We start from the raw sequence: 12,466 nt of genomic DNA, 5'->3' as shown, positions 1-12,466 counted from the left end.
TATACCTGTTAAATAATTGGACGTTCACCATAGAAAATATTTGGGTTAGCAACTTGTGGACCAAAATTGTTGGAACCTGCACATTGAGATTGAGTGTGGACTTGCACTCATAATTCATAACTTTGCAAATTGATACTGCACTGTATCGATAAAAAAGAATAATGCACTGATTTTTGTAATAATTTAGCACGTACATGGTTGGCTATTAGCAGATACAAGTAGCTGTTGAGGATTTTCACGATGCCCAGCCAATGTGTGAGTTGGTTGTGTTGGCCCAAGCCAGCAGATGACACTGAGGCCTTTGCTTGAGAAGTTCTTGGATCCTAAATATTTACAATAATTACAGGGTTCTCAACAAACAAAGTTTCACAGCTGATGATTACTTTTTCTCAAGAGAGGCAGTACCTGAATGCACAGCTCAAGCAATGGATTTAGCTCCTTCTTCAGTTTGTCACTTAGCAACCCGTACACCTTTTCAATCAGATCCACAAGCTGCTGCTTGAAGAGCAAAGCTGGATATTTTGCATCAATTTGGTGCGATGCACCAGGTTCATCCAATAATTGACCACTTAAATAAGCAAGCCCAGATGCTTGATTAGCTTGATAAATCCTATCATACGACATTTTTCGTCTATATGGAACTGAGGTTGCTGTCCTAGCAGTTCTAAAAGAGCGTTGCAGGAGAACTGATAATGTCGATAAGTTGGATAACCAATAGGCCAAGCTTCTCGTGTCATGTTGAGCCTTGAAGTAAGAGGAATGTCAGTTAATATAAGAGCAAATGTAGTGATTCTGGATTTCAGGTACTGGCAAATTGGCTGCATAAAGCTGTCTCGTATCATGCTACAAGGCGCAGGATAGATGCTACTCAAGTACCATTATATAGCGTAATTAAACATAATTAACAGAGTGCTACAAACCTCTGTTGCTGAGTTTATAGCCTGTAGGATACTGTCAAAGACACCTGTCTTTGTGACTTCAAACGATCTCGAATGAAGAAGATATTGGTATATAAGAAGAGCAGCAACAGGTTTGCTCCCAGAGAATCCAAGATGTTGGGTAATGTACTTAAGTAATAACTTCTGATCATCCTGGGGCTGCTGATGTTTAGAAGGGCAAAAAAGCATTTTAGCAAATGGGAAGGGGTGGGCAGGTAAGCAAGTATCAACCAGCCTACCTGATATGCTTCACTAAGTAGTACCCTTTGCATTTTCTCCCCAGTATCATAGTCCCTGTGGATAGTCAAATCAGGGGCACTACCCTGCCATATTATTTCGACAAAAGTCATGACTGCTCAATCAAACAATATAAAAATAAAAAACTGGCGTGTGCTTGGTTAAACTACCATATAGGGTCTTGTTTCTGCTGTACCAAACGAGGACCTCATTTCAGCATATGGTACGTTGCCATTTAAAATATGACCATTTTCTTGACTTCTCTGTTGAAATGCATCTAATAAATCAGATGAGAACATTCAACAGTCATGCGAATGTAAGCTCTATTGAAGGCACATTACATGGATCATACTGATTTTAGAGTATGAAGCTTGAGATTTGGCGGTAGATGGAGTCGACACAATCGAATGCTGACGAAGAGTTTGGTTTTCTGCCTCTAAGTTAGATGATTTTCCTTCTAGCCTGTGTTGTGGATACAGTTGTTCCATCAAAAGTAATCACAAAGGAGCGCATGATTTGGACATATGAATTACCAAAAATGAGAAAAATATTGTAAAGGAATACCTTTGTACGGTCTCCTGAAGCTCTTCGACTTTCTTGATAAGGTCATCATTTCTATCAAGGAGGTCTTCATTTCTCCTTATTAGATCTTCATTTCTTCCACGAGCCTCAGTAAGTGCTTTCTTCACAGCATCACTTTCTTGTTTCTCCAGTACGAAGGAAGACAGTCTTGATATGGCATCTACTTGAAGCCTAATCGGTGAAGACGTTAGTCTCCAAAAGGACAACATGATGACTGATAATGATGGAATTGTACTTAGTGCACAAAACTGTAGAAAGCCAGATAGTAAGTTAAAATACCAACTTTTGCACAGTATCTTGGAGCTGGTGGGCCTTGTATTCACCGTCTCTAATTTTCATAAATAGCTCATCATTTCTCTCCTGAGCTTCAACAAGAGATTTCCTAATTGCGTCATTTTCTTGTTTTTCAGCTTCCAAAGAAGCATCTTTCGCCACTATGTCTTGTTCAAGCCTGTTTTCGGCCAGAAACAACTGTTTAATCTCATGGGTTTAACAACCAATGGAGTTAATTTTGCAAAATCTACATATGTTGTACTCCCTCCGTTCCTAAATATAAGTCTTTGGAGACATTCCACTATGGACCACATACGGAGTAAAATGAATGAACTACACTCTAAAATGCATCTATATACATCCGTATGTGGTCCATAGTGAAATATCTACAAAGACTTATATTTAGGAACGGAGGGAGTACTACCTCTGTACCGAAATACTTGTAGCTGACGGAAACTAGTACAAGTTCCCCCAACTACAAGTATTTCGGTACGGAGGGAGTATAAACCATCACAAAATACAAATTTAGGAAACAATTTCATAGAACTCCACATGAAGTCACGATGTATTGCACAACTCCATATTTTTGGTTTCCAGTTAGTTTAAGTGATAGAGCCCACATGTCAGTGCCTCATTGCTCTCATCTAGGTGTAAAGAAGTGACACAGCTGCTGCCACGTCAGCATCTGACATGGCTAGGGTTCTCTACATGGGCATGCAGTACACAAGCTAGCAGAGAAAAAGGTGTCAACTAAGGACACCTGTACCGCCTGCCCAGGTAGAGAGCACATGTTGGGTGCAGAGGTAGCAGCAGACGTGTCACTCTGTTACCCCTTGATGAGAACAATGAGACACTGACAGGTAGGTCCCAACAATGAAAAACTAAGATGATGCACTTGTACCACATAAACCTAATCAAAGGTACATACATATGTATACTGTTTTGCAGATGCTCAATTTTTTTGTTGGTTTCACCAATTTTTATCGTTAATTCTTCATTTTTGTATTCAGTCTCAGTGAGTGCTTTCTTCAATTCATCCTTCTCTTGTCTCTCAGATAGCAGCAACGTGTCTTTCTCTGTATGGTCGCCAAGCCTGAATTGAACCAACAAAGAAATGGCATCACAAATATCAGCATCACATATACGAAGATGTAGTATGCATCGACATATCGAAACACAGCTTAAAAAACATAGGTGCATAAAGTACCGCTGTATGGTGCCTTGTAGAAGGTCAATTTTCTTGTCAACATCCTCAAATTTCTTTAGTAATTGCGAATTTTTTTCTTGACTTTCTTCTTGCACCTTCATGGTTGCATTGTTTTGCTCTCGTTCTCTCAAGAGTAAAGCCTCCTTTGCAGATGTATTTTCTTGAAGCCTGTAATCATGAAAGAGCTATGTAGTTAATTAAGAGGGATAGAGCATAAGATGAATGATTTACTTGATAGGATCTCAGAAAGTTTCTTAAATAAGAACATACTGCAAAGAATGATTATCAACCTCTCAATAGTTAGCTGAAGCTGAAGACTATGTTTATCAGAATCCTGAATTTTCTTGATTAACTCTTCATTTCTCCCCAGAGTTTCAGTCAGAGTTTTCTTGGTCGCCTCATGTGTTTGTTTTTCTGATATCAGTAAAGCATCTTTGGCAGTACCATCTTGTTCAAGCCTGAGAACATCAAAATGAGAATTTCCTATCACAATGAATAAAAATATTGAGAAAATATGGGACATGTATCCACCGAAGAGAAGTGTCAGACCTCTTGCTGATTTCTTGGCAATGTTGTAACTCATTTACTAATTCCTTTGTTTTTTTCTGGGCATTGGCTAGTTCTTCCTTGGTAGCATTGTTTTCTTGTCTTTCTGTTGCCAATAGAGAGTCTTTCTCTGCAATACATTCTTCTAGTCTATGCACAAAAAAAGAAAAATACTGTTGGTCACTTAATATGGTCATATGCAATAACGATGTATTGTGATGAGGGGTAATCAGAGAAACTGGCAAAAGACTAGTTGGACACGAAATAGTTGCAAGGCTGTTTAACGGTTATAAATATTTGTAAAGGAATGAAATCAAACCTGTTCACTGAATCCTCAAGCAGACTAATTTTCTTATCTGAATCCTCAGAGCTTTTCATTAACTCTTGGTTTCTCTTTTCAGCTTCAGCTAGTGCTTTTGTTGTGCCATCCTGATTTTGCTTTGTCTTTAACAGCAATGACTCCCTTGATGTTGCATGTTTCTCAAGTCTACATTCATTGTAAAAAATGAAATGCGTATTAGCTCAAGTTGGGGAGATAATCTTATAGTTTTCACAAAGCTAAGATCAGCTGCTAATAATGCATAATGGAAGTAAGACGAGAACCTCTTGACATTCTCCATCAGCTTATTTATAGTTTTCTCAGACTCATCAACTTTCTTGAGCAATTCCGAATTTCTCTCCTGAGATTTAGAAAGCGCTTCTTTGGTTTGACCATGCTCTTTCTTTTCTGCTACGTGCAAGGCATCCCTTGCGGCTGCAGTTTCTTCAAGCCTATATCCAGTAAAGAAAAATGTTAACGGCGGTTAGCTCGTACTACTGAGGGCGGGAGTAAAGGTAAAAAATGGGTGATGCCATATTGCTATAGATCTGACAGACAGAAAGTTACGTAGACATACATATCACCCTATCCCAAGCAATGACCAATCCTCTAGGATTTCCTGAACAAACAGGTTCACTGTCCTCTATATTATACAAACTAAGGATTCAGGGTCATGGCTGTTCTTTTCCATCTTTAAAATCATGTCTTAATTTTAAGCCTTTTTTTCCAAGAATATATATAAGTAGGAACAAACTAGAAGCATCATAATGTTAAGAATATATGATATTATGATTAATAGTCAGGTTGTTAACTGGAACTAATATTGAGATGCTGACTACCTTGCCCATAAAATGTTCATTATTTTCCTTGTTGCGTCATTTTATTGCTATTTTGTTCACCAAAAAGATTGTATATTTGCAAAAACAAACATGAATATTAGAGCTTGGATGAATGTGAGTGATACAGTATATTGTTAACTGGAACATCAACTGATGCCTGTATAATAGTAGAAGTATGATTACATTGAATAATTAATGCGACGTGAGAGTTAAACCTCTTCAAAGAATCTTGAAGCGTGTCATTTGTCCTATTGGCATCTGTAAACTTCTTTTGCAGTTCTTCAATTTCCTCCTTTGTTTCAGCTAACTGTGACATGATTGCAGCACTGTGCTGTTTTTCAGCCAGCAATGAAGTCTCAAATGTTCTTGCAGCTTCTTCAAGTCTGTCAAATTGTCAGTTGACAAGAATAATCAGCATTCATATTATTAGGATTATGATAGTCTAAATTGTGAGTTAAGACTTGAAGCTGGTTTTCGAGTGCAATCAAGCATAGGAAACAGCAATCCAAGGAATTAGGCAATAGACCTTTCGATGTTGTTTTGAAACCTAGCAATGTCCTTTTCAGCAACTTCAGTTTTATGGACTAATTCTTCATTTTCTCCACGAGCTTCAGCGAGTGATTTCTTGATTGCCTCACTTTCTTGCCTTTCTAGAAGCAAAGTACCCTCTCTCTCTGTTAGACTTTCTTCCAGCCTGTGCTAATGAAGAAGAAAAGACGGCGGCTATAAGATAATGAATTAACCACCTGGTAGCCAAGAAATATCACACCAATAACAGTACTGAAAGTTGGTCAGTTATAAGACTGTGGCTGTTGGACAAGGATTATATGTCATGCAAAACGAATATGACCTTTGCACAGTAGACTGAAGTACGGTGGATTTTCCATCAGCATCTGCAACTTGTCTCAGTAGTTCTTCAATTCTCTGGTGTGCTTCACCAAGTTCCCCTCTGGTTGCCTCGTTGTGTTGCTTCTCCGTCATCAGTGAAGATTCTAGCTCTGTCACATTCTCTTCAAATCTGTATCCAACAGAAGGGGAGCAAGTTGTTATTCCACATAGTAGGACTGGATGAAAGTGGATTTACTTGGTTATGGTAACTTCCTATTGTACAAAAAACTACTTTTGTAGACTTAAAAGGTGTCAAACGCCAGCATGTAAACATGTGGGAGAAACCACAGGCCTTTTACAACTTCCTCATGAAGAATATACACATGGCTCTTATTTGTGAATAACTGCAGCTGGGGGTCTTAAAAGGATCTTCTTTTGTTATTGCTTTACTAAAGATATGTCTGGAGAAATATGATCTTGTAATAACCCAGATTGAACTTTGTGTACCCATTTCCTGATAATATGCATGAGTACGTTACCATCCATCCATGTGTATGAAGCATATGCACCCGACTCTTTTCTTTCAACCAGCTTTATTCGGAACCAAAAGAACCTGCTACTTAGTCTACTAAGATCTAGTAGTCACCAAACAACTAACCTTTTCACAGTATCTCTAAGCTGCTTGATGTTTTCATCTGCAACCTCGATTTTTCCATTCAGGTCTTCACATCTTTCCTGAGCAATAGCAAGATCATTCTTTGTTGCAGTGTTTTCTTCTCGTTCTCTTGATAGTAGTACCTGTCCAAGGGCACAACCATCATCCAATCAGATATGATGACATAACTGAATAAGTTACTTGAACACTGTACTCTATTGAAACAGGAATATATTTTATAGTCATATACACAGGTTTTCTTCATCCTTTTAACCTGAAACAACTACTGCAACTGCATTTCATTCCATTGAAACGATGAATGATGCAAGACTTAAACCTTTCCAATTTTGTACTGTTGCAATGATACATAAGTTGAGCCTAGGGAGAAGTACCTTGATCCCCTCAACTTCATTAGTCAATATAGTGATTTTTTCTCTTTCTTGAGCTAGAGCTTCTTCAACAGCCCTTTTGGCTGATTCACTTTCCTGCACTGCTGTGGCTTCTTCTACTCGATGCTCCATCTCACGAAGGGCAGCCTGTAATTTGGAGATTTCTCCTGCTTTGCTGTTCTCTAAGTCAGCCTGAAAATAGACATGTGTGTCAATAAAGTGTGACCAGAGAATCAGCACGATGGCATCCTATTTCCGTATCTAAATATGCCTTGATTCAAGGGGCAGCATTTACCCTCAGTTTCATTTCCAAACCTAAACGGCTTGTTAGCTCTTCCACGTGTTCCTCAAGTTTCTCCTTCTCCACCTTCAGATTTTCTGTATCTCTTGCAGCCTACAGAAATTATGCAACACAAATAAAAAGCTGTAAAGGTAAGTATGAAATCAGCATAAACAAATAAATGAAAATGGTATGACAGCTTGAGTACCATTTTAAGCTTTCTGAGTTCTCTTCTAGCGATACGTCTTCGCCATGCACACTGATAAATCAACACTGATCTCTTCAGCTTAAGATAATTTGAATTATCTCTGTGGCAACGCCACCGAGCCTGCAGGTAACAATTATCAGACCGATGGTACAACCAAGAGATGAACAGAGAAAGCTTATACTTCCTCCATCCATGAATAACTGTACATATAGAAATTTTAGGACAGATTGGGAAGGTGCAAGCCACCATCCCTCTCCTCTTTAATTACCCCACTCCCAATGAGCTAAGTGCATGTAGAAAGTGAGGAGACCATGTGTTGAATGTTATTGGTCTTGATTACCGTGTGATGAGAGAGAAGCATTTTTTCTATTTTAAAGTGCATTGGAAAGATAGAAGTACACTCTTTTGTGGAATTTTTTTGAATGTCAAACGTATACTTATTCGTGGACAGAGGGAGTAAGATGTAAGGAGACTGATTCTTAACTTTTACCCATAGTAAGGGACCGATTATTAATTGGTCTATCGTAACATAGATGTGTAAAATGGCTTGAAAAAAACCTACCAACGTTCCCCTTAAATAAAAAAGAGAGAGCATGAATCAATAGTCTACCTGGATATGGATAGAAGCTTTCCTTTGTTTTCTGTGAACATATTCTTTGTAAGCACCAAAAGCCCTCAATCCTGCCTGCAATGTAATGGCTGCACATCGCATTGTAGAATAAGACTTGAAAGCAAGGTACCAGCGGACACTTTTCTGTACTTTCAACGCCGCAACTTGATTTCTCAGGAATGCACGCCGCTTACAAGCCAATATTACTGCAAAGGAGAATGGAACTCTTTGTAAGTATGTGTTCCACACATCCACCAGTGCAATACTGCGGTCAGAACTGTCTCCCTCTAGATGTCATATGGTGTGACCGTACCTCTAACAATAGATTGAAAAGATACAGATGTGTCGCGTATTGCAAGGAATTTCTGACGAGCAACATGAGTGTGATATCTACTCTGAATAACTCTAGCTGCTTTACTCCGCACTTCAGTTCTTCTAGCATCCAGTTCAGCCATCTGACCCGCTCTTAGGAACACCTTAGTTCTTCCAATCTGTAAAACAGAAATTATTTGAAATATTGTGACAAAGATCATGATTAAACTGTGTATTATATACCCTCTGAAAATGATGCATACATATATTCCTTACATGCAGTATCATTAAAAAAACATGAGCGAAAAGGTGTACACATTAGCTATACACTGCATATGTGTACTCTCACCTTGCATTCTTACCAGGAGAATATCTAAGTAGTTCTTAAGTTTTACTGCCAAATGGTCTAAATCTTCATGAAATTTTTTCAGAGAGATTATTTAGGATCACCTACTAAAAAAGCTTTCAGGTTTAAAATATGGTGATGGTTTTCACTAGACATTTCCCCATCATTCATCACCTCTGTCACACGTGGTAACTAGTATTCAACTGAAAACAAGCATCTCCTTTTTAGTTCCCTCTTTTTGGCAAGATGCAGATCAAAGAAAAATGTGATGTACAGAATACATGAAAAGGGATTCATTATGGTAGAAGCATGCTTCACCTGATAACCTTGGAGTTCTGTTTTGTCCAAAATCTTTCGGCAGATTACTTTGTCATCGTTTCTATCAAGATATCATAAAAATAGTTATAAAAGCAGGCCACAAGTGATATAATTAGAGGCATAGGGGAACATTCATTATTACTGCTATCTATCAAACAACTTACACACCTTTCTTTCAAAATTTCAGGAGCAAGGATCCGAAACCGTTGAAGAAAATCATGAAATAATTTTCGTGTAGGGTATCCAGCACAGCTTATTCTGATAGCTTCAAGAACACCCTGAAAGGGTGAAGAATCATAAGGAGTATATAGTGGTACTGAGCTTCTATGGTCTTCTAATACAAAATGACACATGTTTAAGAAACAAAAAAGCTATGTGGAAACTTTGTGATCAATGGCTTCCTTACCGAACATCGAAGTTGCTGCAGAACATTGATGTTCTCAAAAGTAGCAGGCTTAAGAAGATTATTGGGCTTAACACATCTAATGTAATGAGGTTCTGTAGAACTCAAAGTCTCCATTAGTTCGTGGAGTTGCCCCTAAGAATTTCATGGAATAATCAGATGTCAAAATCATACCAAAGATTTTACATGAAAAAACATAAGCACAATGGAGCAATGGTCTTGATCGCTTCATTATGTCTACCAAGTAATACTCATTCACTTCATAAAATGTACTTAATTCATCCTTTTTGGGACATGCATATGTATTTGCTCACATATTCAGTACATCTGTTATTTATTTTTTGCAAAACCCAAGATGATAAAAATATTCTTTATACCTGCAATTAAATTCATAGTCAAGTTATAGAACAACCGTTCTTGATTTTTTATGGTGACAGAAAGGAGGTAGACTAAATTGAGAAGTACAGCCACCTCTTTAAATATTTGCATGTTGATTTGATGCGCAAACTAAGGTAGTTGTATGATTGTCCAAGCTACAAATATATAGTGATATACCCCCATTATACAGTCTGCATATAAAGTGTAAGAAACTATCAAAGAATTCTAGGTGCACAAAACTTCGAGGATTAAAATAGGACTTTACCCTAAACTTAGTGCCTAAAGAACAATGAGGAAACATGTACATAGGAAACAGCTAGCAGAATCACACCTTAAATCGATTAGCGATTGATGACTTTGACGATTTTGTGTTCTCCTCTGGTACTGATGGGAATAACCCTGATACAAAGGAGCACTTGGAAGCATTAAGCAATTCTTCATGTTCTACCACTACATAATCTCTGTTTTTGTCCAGGAAATGATCGGACTGATAGGTTACCTGCAAAAAAAAAAACTCAGGAAACTGAAAGGAGTATATTCAATTAAATGCAGAAGCAAAGAGTAATGTGTTCCAAGAAATGCTTACTTCTCCTGCGTAATGTTGAATTGTAAATGCAGTACGAGAAAGCTTTGGTTTGCTAAACCTTTTGTTGTTCTTGAACTTCTCATACAGCTTCTGAGAAAATGATTCATGCGTGCATTTCGGAAACATACTAATGCATACAGGACAAACAAACAAAAGGACCACAGTTAGAAGCATTAGTTGAGAAATAGAAACAAGTAATGATGCTCGACTATTTACAAGCTGCTGGTTGCATGTAGTGCAACAAGAATACTTCAAACTTACCAAGCTTCATCAAGAAGTGCAATAATTCCACCAGGTTTCTGAAAATGAAAGAGGGAGATGCGAACATTGAGGTAATGGGACACATAACTGTGAAACATACAAAAATACATTACCCGCTGACACAACACATCAGGGCTATTTCTAAACCACTTATCTTGCACAAAACTACTGGTGCTTATGTAACCAGCTTATCATAACAAGTTAACAACTCTGAATAACTCCAACATGCAACATCTCCAAGCCTCGAAATAAGAGTACAGTAGGCAATGTTCGATTATTTGGGTACTTAAACTGACACTTGGTAAGCAAAAAATATATGTTTATGCCCACATTAATTGACTAAACACCAAATAGCCAATCTATAAGTCAAACAGTATCAGACTACTTGATGAATACATCTTAAAACTAGTATTTTAGCTTGCTGACAACAACCATTACAAGACTGCAACACATGATATAAAGGCTACTTAAGCACCCTAAATAAAACAAATGACATATATGAACATACCCTCTCAATCAAGTCCAGCACATCTTGATTGTCAACGAATTCTATGTAACTCCAGTCGATCTGCTCTCGATTATACTCTTCCTGCTCCATTTTGAAGACATTCTGCAAAGACAACACTACCTAATTTACCAAACACTAGAAGCAAAGATAAGTCTACCATCATAACTTCCAAGCATGCGTTCCACTTCCACATGTACCTGATTAAAATGCTGTTGCAGTTTTTCGTTGGTGAAATTGATGCATAATTGCTCAAAGCTGTTTCCATCAGAGAATTATAACATCACGAGACTTCTATAAATGGTCTTCAATGGAATATATTGGAATCAGTCTTTTGCTAAGAATTTACCTGTTAGTCTTAAAACTTTCAAAACCATATATATCAAGCACCCCAATCAAACGTGCTGACTGTGCATCTTGTCCTATCGACGCATTTAGCCTATTTACAAGCCTGCACAAGGTACAACCATATGTACTCACAAAGACCGATACGTAAGCCAGAATGAATTACAGTGCCATATTCATTACCAGTCAAATAGTCGGCAATATATTTGTTTTGCTAAGCCATCCCTGCTAACAGTAGCAGAATTAGGATCAACTGTTGTGGTAATCACTCCTTCTGGCGTATTTATTTTCCTCTTTATCAGTGCATTCTCCAGCTTCTCACGGTCACACCTGTAAGAAGAATTCCACAATGTATAGAGTATGAATGTTGGGCATAATAATTATAGAACAACAGGGTAGATATTAGGCATACATCAAGAGCTCTGCTGCTGCATTCAGATGGAACTTAGCTTTCTCATCCTTTACTACAGATGAATCTGCATCTCTCCCTTTAACAAAATTGATGTTCCCAAGGTGAAGCACAGCAGCAACAACCCGAAATGTAGCCTCCTACGTTATAAAGTATGTTAATTGAAGAGGTCACATAGGCATCCACATAGAATATCAATTATTCAGAAGGGAAAAACCTGTTCCTGCTCAGTTATGCCAACTGTATTCATCGCACTTCTTGTTGCAAGATACTCCTCAGCATCACTCATTCCATCAACTTTAATGCAGGAAGATTGGTTGAGATAGTGAAACGACGAAGGGTCGCCCAGCTTATACCTTTTAATGTCCTGCCATTGGAGTTTGTTTATGAAAAAATGTTGCAGAGACTCAGCTGATCAGTCACATTGAGTTAGAAAAATACCTCCGATGGTGCTGAACACAGGAAGTAAAAACAGTGATAATTCCTCTCTGGGCTATTGATTTGGCAAACACGAGATCGCTCAAGCAAATATGTCCTAATGGCTGCACCAGATATCTTCCCACTCTTGTCAAAGTGGATTTCAACAAATTTTCCAAATCGACTTCACCATGTTATCCAAAATGCAAACAGGTCAGTAAGCAAATAGTATGAGTGAAAAGGGATAGAAATGATGCATGAATCACAATACATTT

The 12,466-nt window shown here is 38.0% G+C and overlaps 1 protein-coding gene across 4 annotated transcripts in view; it reads right to left on the bottom strand.

Annotated features, from left to right (window-relative positions):
* Positions 1 to 12,466, bottom strand: part of LOC119349207 (myosin-17-like) — a 20,537-nt gene that overhangs the window by 1,442 nt on the left and 6,629 nt on the right. For 3 of the 4 annotated variants that reach the window (XR_005169291.1, XM_037617236.1, XM_037617238.1), the window contains 37 exons: positions 12,216 to 12,375; positions 11,992 to 12,141; positions 11,778 to 11,914; positions 11,549 to 11,695; positions 11,370 to 11,471; positions 11,221 to 11,278; positions 11,024 to 11,125; positions 10,516 to 10,553; positions 10,255 to 10,381; positions 10,000 to 10,167; positions 9,294 to 9,425; positions 9,056 to 9,165; positions 8,888 to 8,948; positions 8,225 to 8,402; positions 7,912 to 8,117; positions 7,302 to 7,421; positions 7,109 to 7,207; positions 6,817 to 7,005; positions 6,428 to 6,567; positions 5,792 to 5,959; positions 5,468 to 5,635; positions 5,157 to 5,324; positions 4,387 to 4,554; positions 4,103 to 4,270; positions 3,787 to 3,933; positions 3,528 to 3,695; positions 3,238 to 3,405; positions 2,959 to 3,123; positions 2,041 to 2,208; positions 1,740 to 1,928; positions 1,517 to 1,637; positions 1,346 to 1,438; positions 1,178 to 1,261; positions 921 to 1,100; positions 406 to 744; positions 195 to 323; positions 6 to 76 (listed from right to left, as the gene is read on the bottom strand). Coding sequence is in view for 3 of the 4 variants with exons in the window: in XM_037617236.1 (XP_037473133.1) it covers positions 6 to 76; positions 195 to 323; positions 406 to 744; positions 921 to 1,100; positions 1,178 to 1,261; positions 1,346 to 1,438; positions 1,517 to 1,637; positions 1,740 to 1,928; positions 2,041 to 2,208; positions 2,959 to 3,123; positions 3,238 to 3,405; positions 3,528 to 3,695; positions 3,787 to 3,933; positions 4,103 to 4,270; positions 4,387 to 4,554; positions 5,157 to 5,324; positions 5,468 to 5,635; positions 5,792 to 5,959; positions 6,428 to 6,567; positions 6,817 to 7,005; positions 7,109 to 7,207; positions 7,302 to 7,421; positions 7,912 to 8,117; positions 8,225 to 8,402; positions 8,888 to 8,948; positions 9,056 to 9,165; positions 9,294 to 9,425; positions 10,000 to 10,167; positions 10,255 to 10,381; positions 10,516 to 10,553; positions 11,024 to 11,125; positions 11,221 to 11,278; positions 11,370 to 11,471; positions 11,549 to 11,695; positions 11,778 to 11,914; positions 11,992 to 12,141; positions 12,216 to 12,375 (5,286 nt within the window). In the remaining variant the exon portion in view is untranslated. The remainder of the gene's footprint in view (positions 1 to 5; positions 77 to 194; positions 324 to 405; positions 745 to 920; positions 1,101 to 1,177; positions 1,262 to 1,345; positions 1,439 to 1,516; positions 1,638 to 1,739; positions 1,929 to 2,040; positions 2,209 to 2,958; positions 3,124 to 3,237; positions 3,406 to 3,527; positions 3,696 to 3,786; positions 3,934 to 4,102; positions 4,271 to 4,386; positions 4,555 to 5,156; positions 5,325 to 5,467; positions 5,636 to 5,791; positions 5,960 to 6,427; positions 6,568 to 6,816; positions 7,006 to 7,108; positions 7,208 to 7,301; positions 7,422 to 7,911; positions 8,118 to 8,224; positions 8,403 to 8,887; positions 8,949 to 9,055; positions 9,166 to 9,293; positions 9,426 to 9,999; positions 10,168 to 10,254; positions 10,382 to 10,515; positions 10,554 to 11,023; positions 11,126 to 11,220; positions 11,279 to 11,369; positions 11,472 to 11,548; positions 11,696 to 11,777; positions 11,915 to 11,991; positions 12,142 to 12,215; positions 12,376 to 12,466) is intronic. The other variant, XM_037617237.1, reaches the window with a different exon arrangement.

Source organism: Triticum dicoccoides, chromosome 1B (assembly GCF_002162155.2).
Source record: "Triticum dicoccoides isolate Atlit2015 ecotype Zavitan chromosome 1B, WEW_v2.0, whole genome shotgun sequence".
Classification (NCBI taxonomy): Eukaryota; Viridiplantae; Streptophyta; class Magnoliopsida; order Poales; family Poaceae; genus Triticum; species Triticum dicoccoides.
The sequence above is the reverse complement of the archived record's forward strand: the minus strand, read 5'-3'. Positions and strand labels throughout refer to the sequence as shown.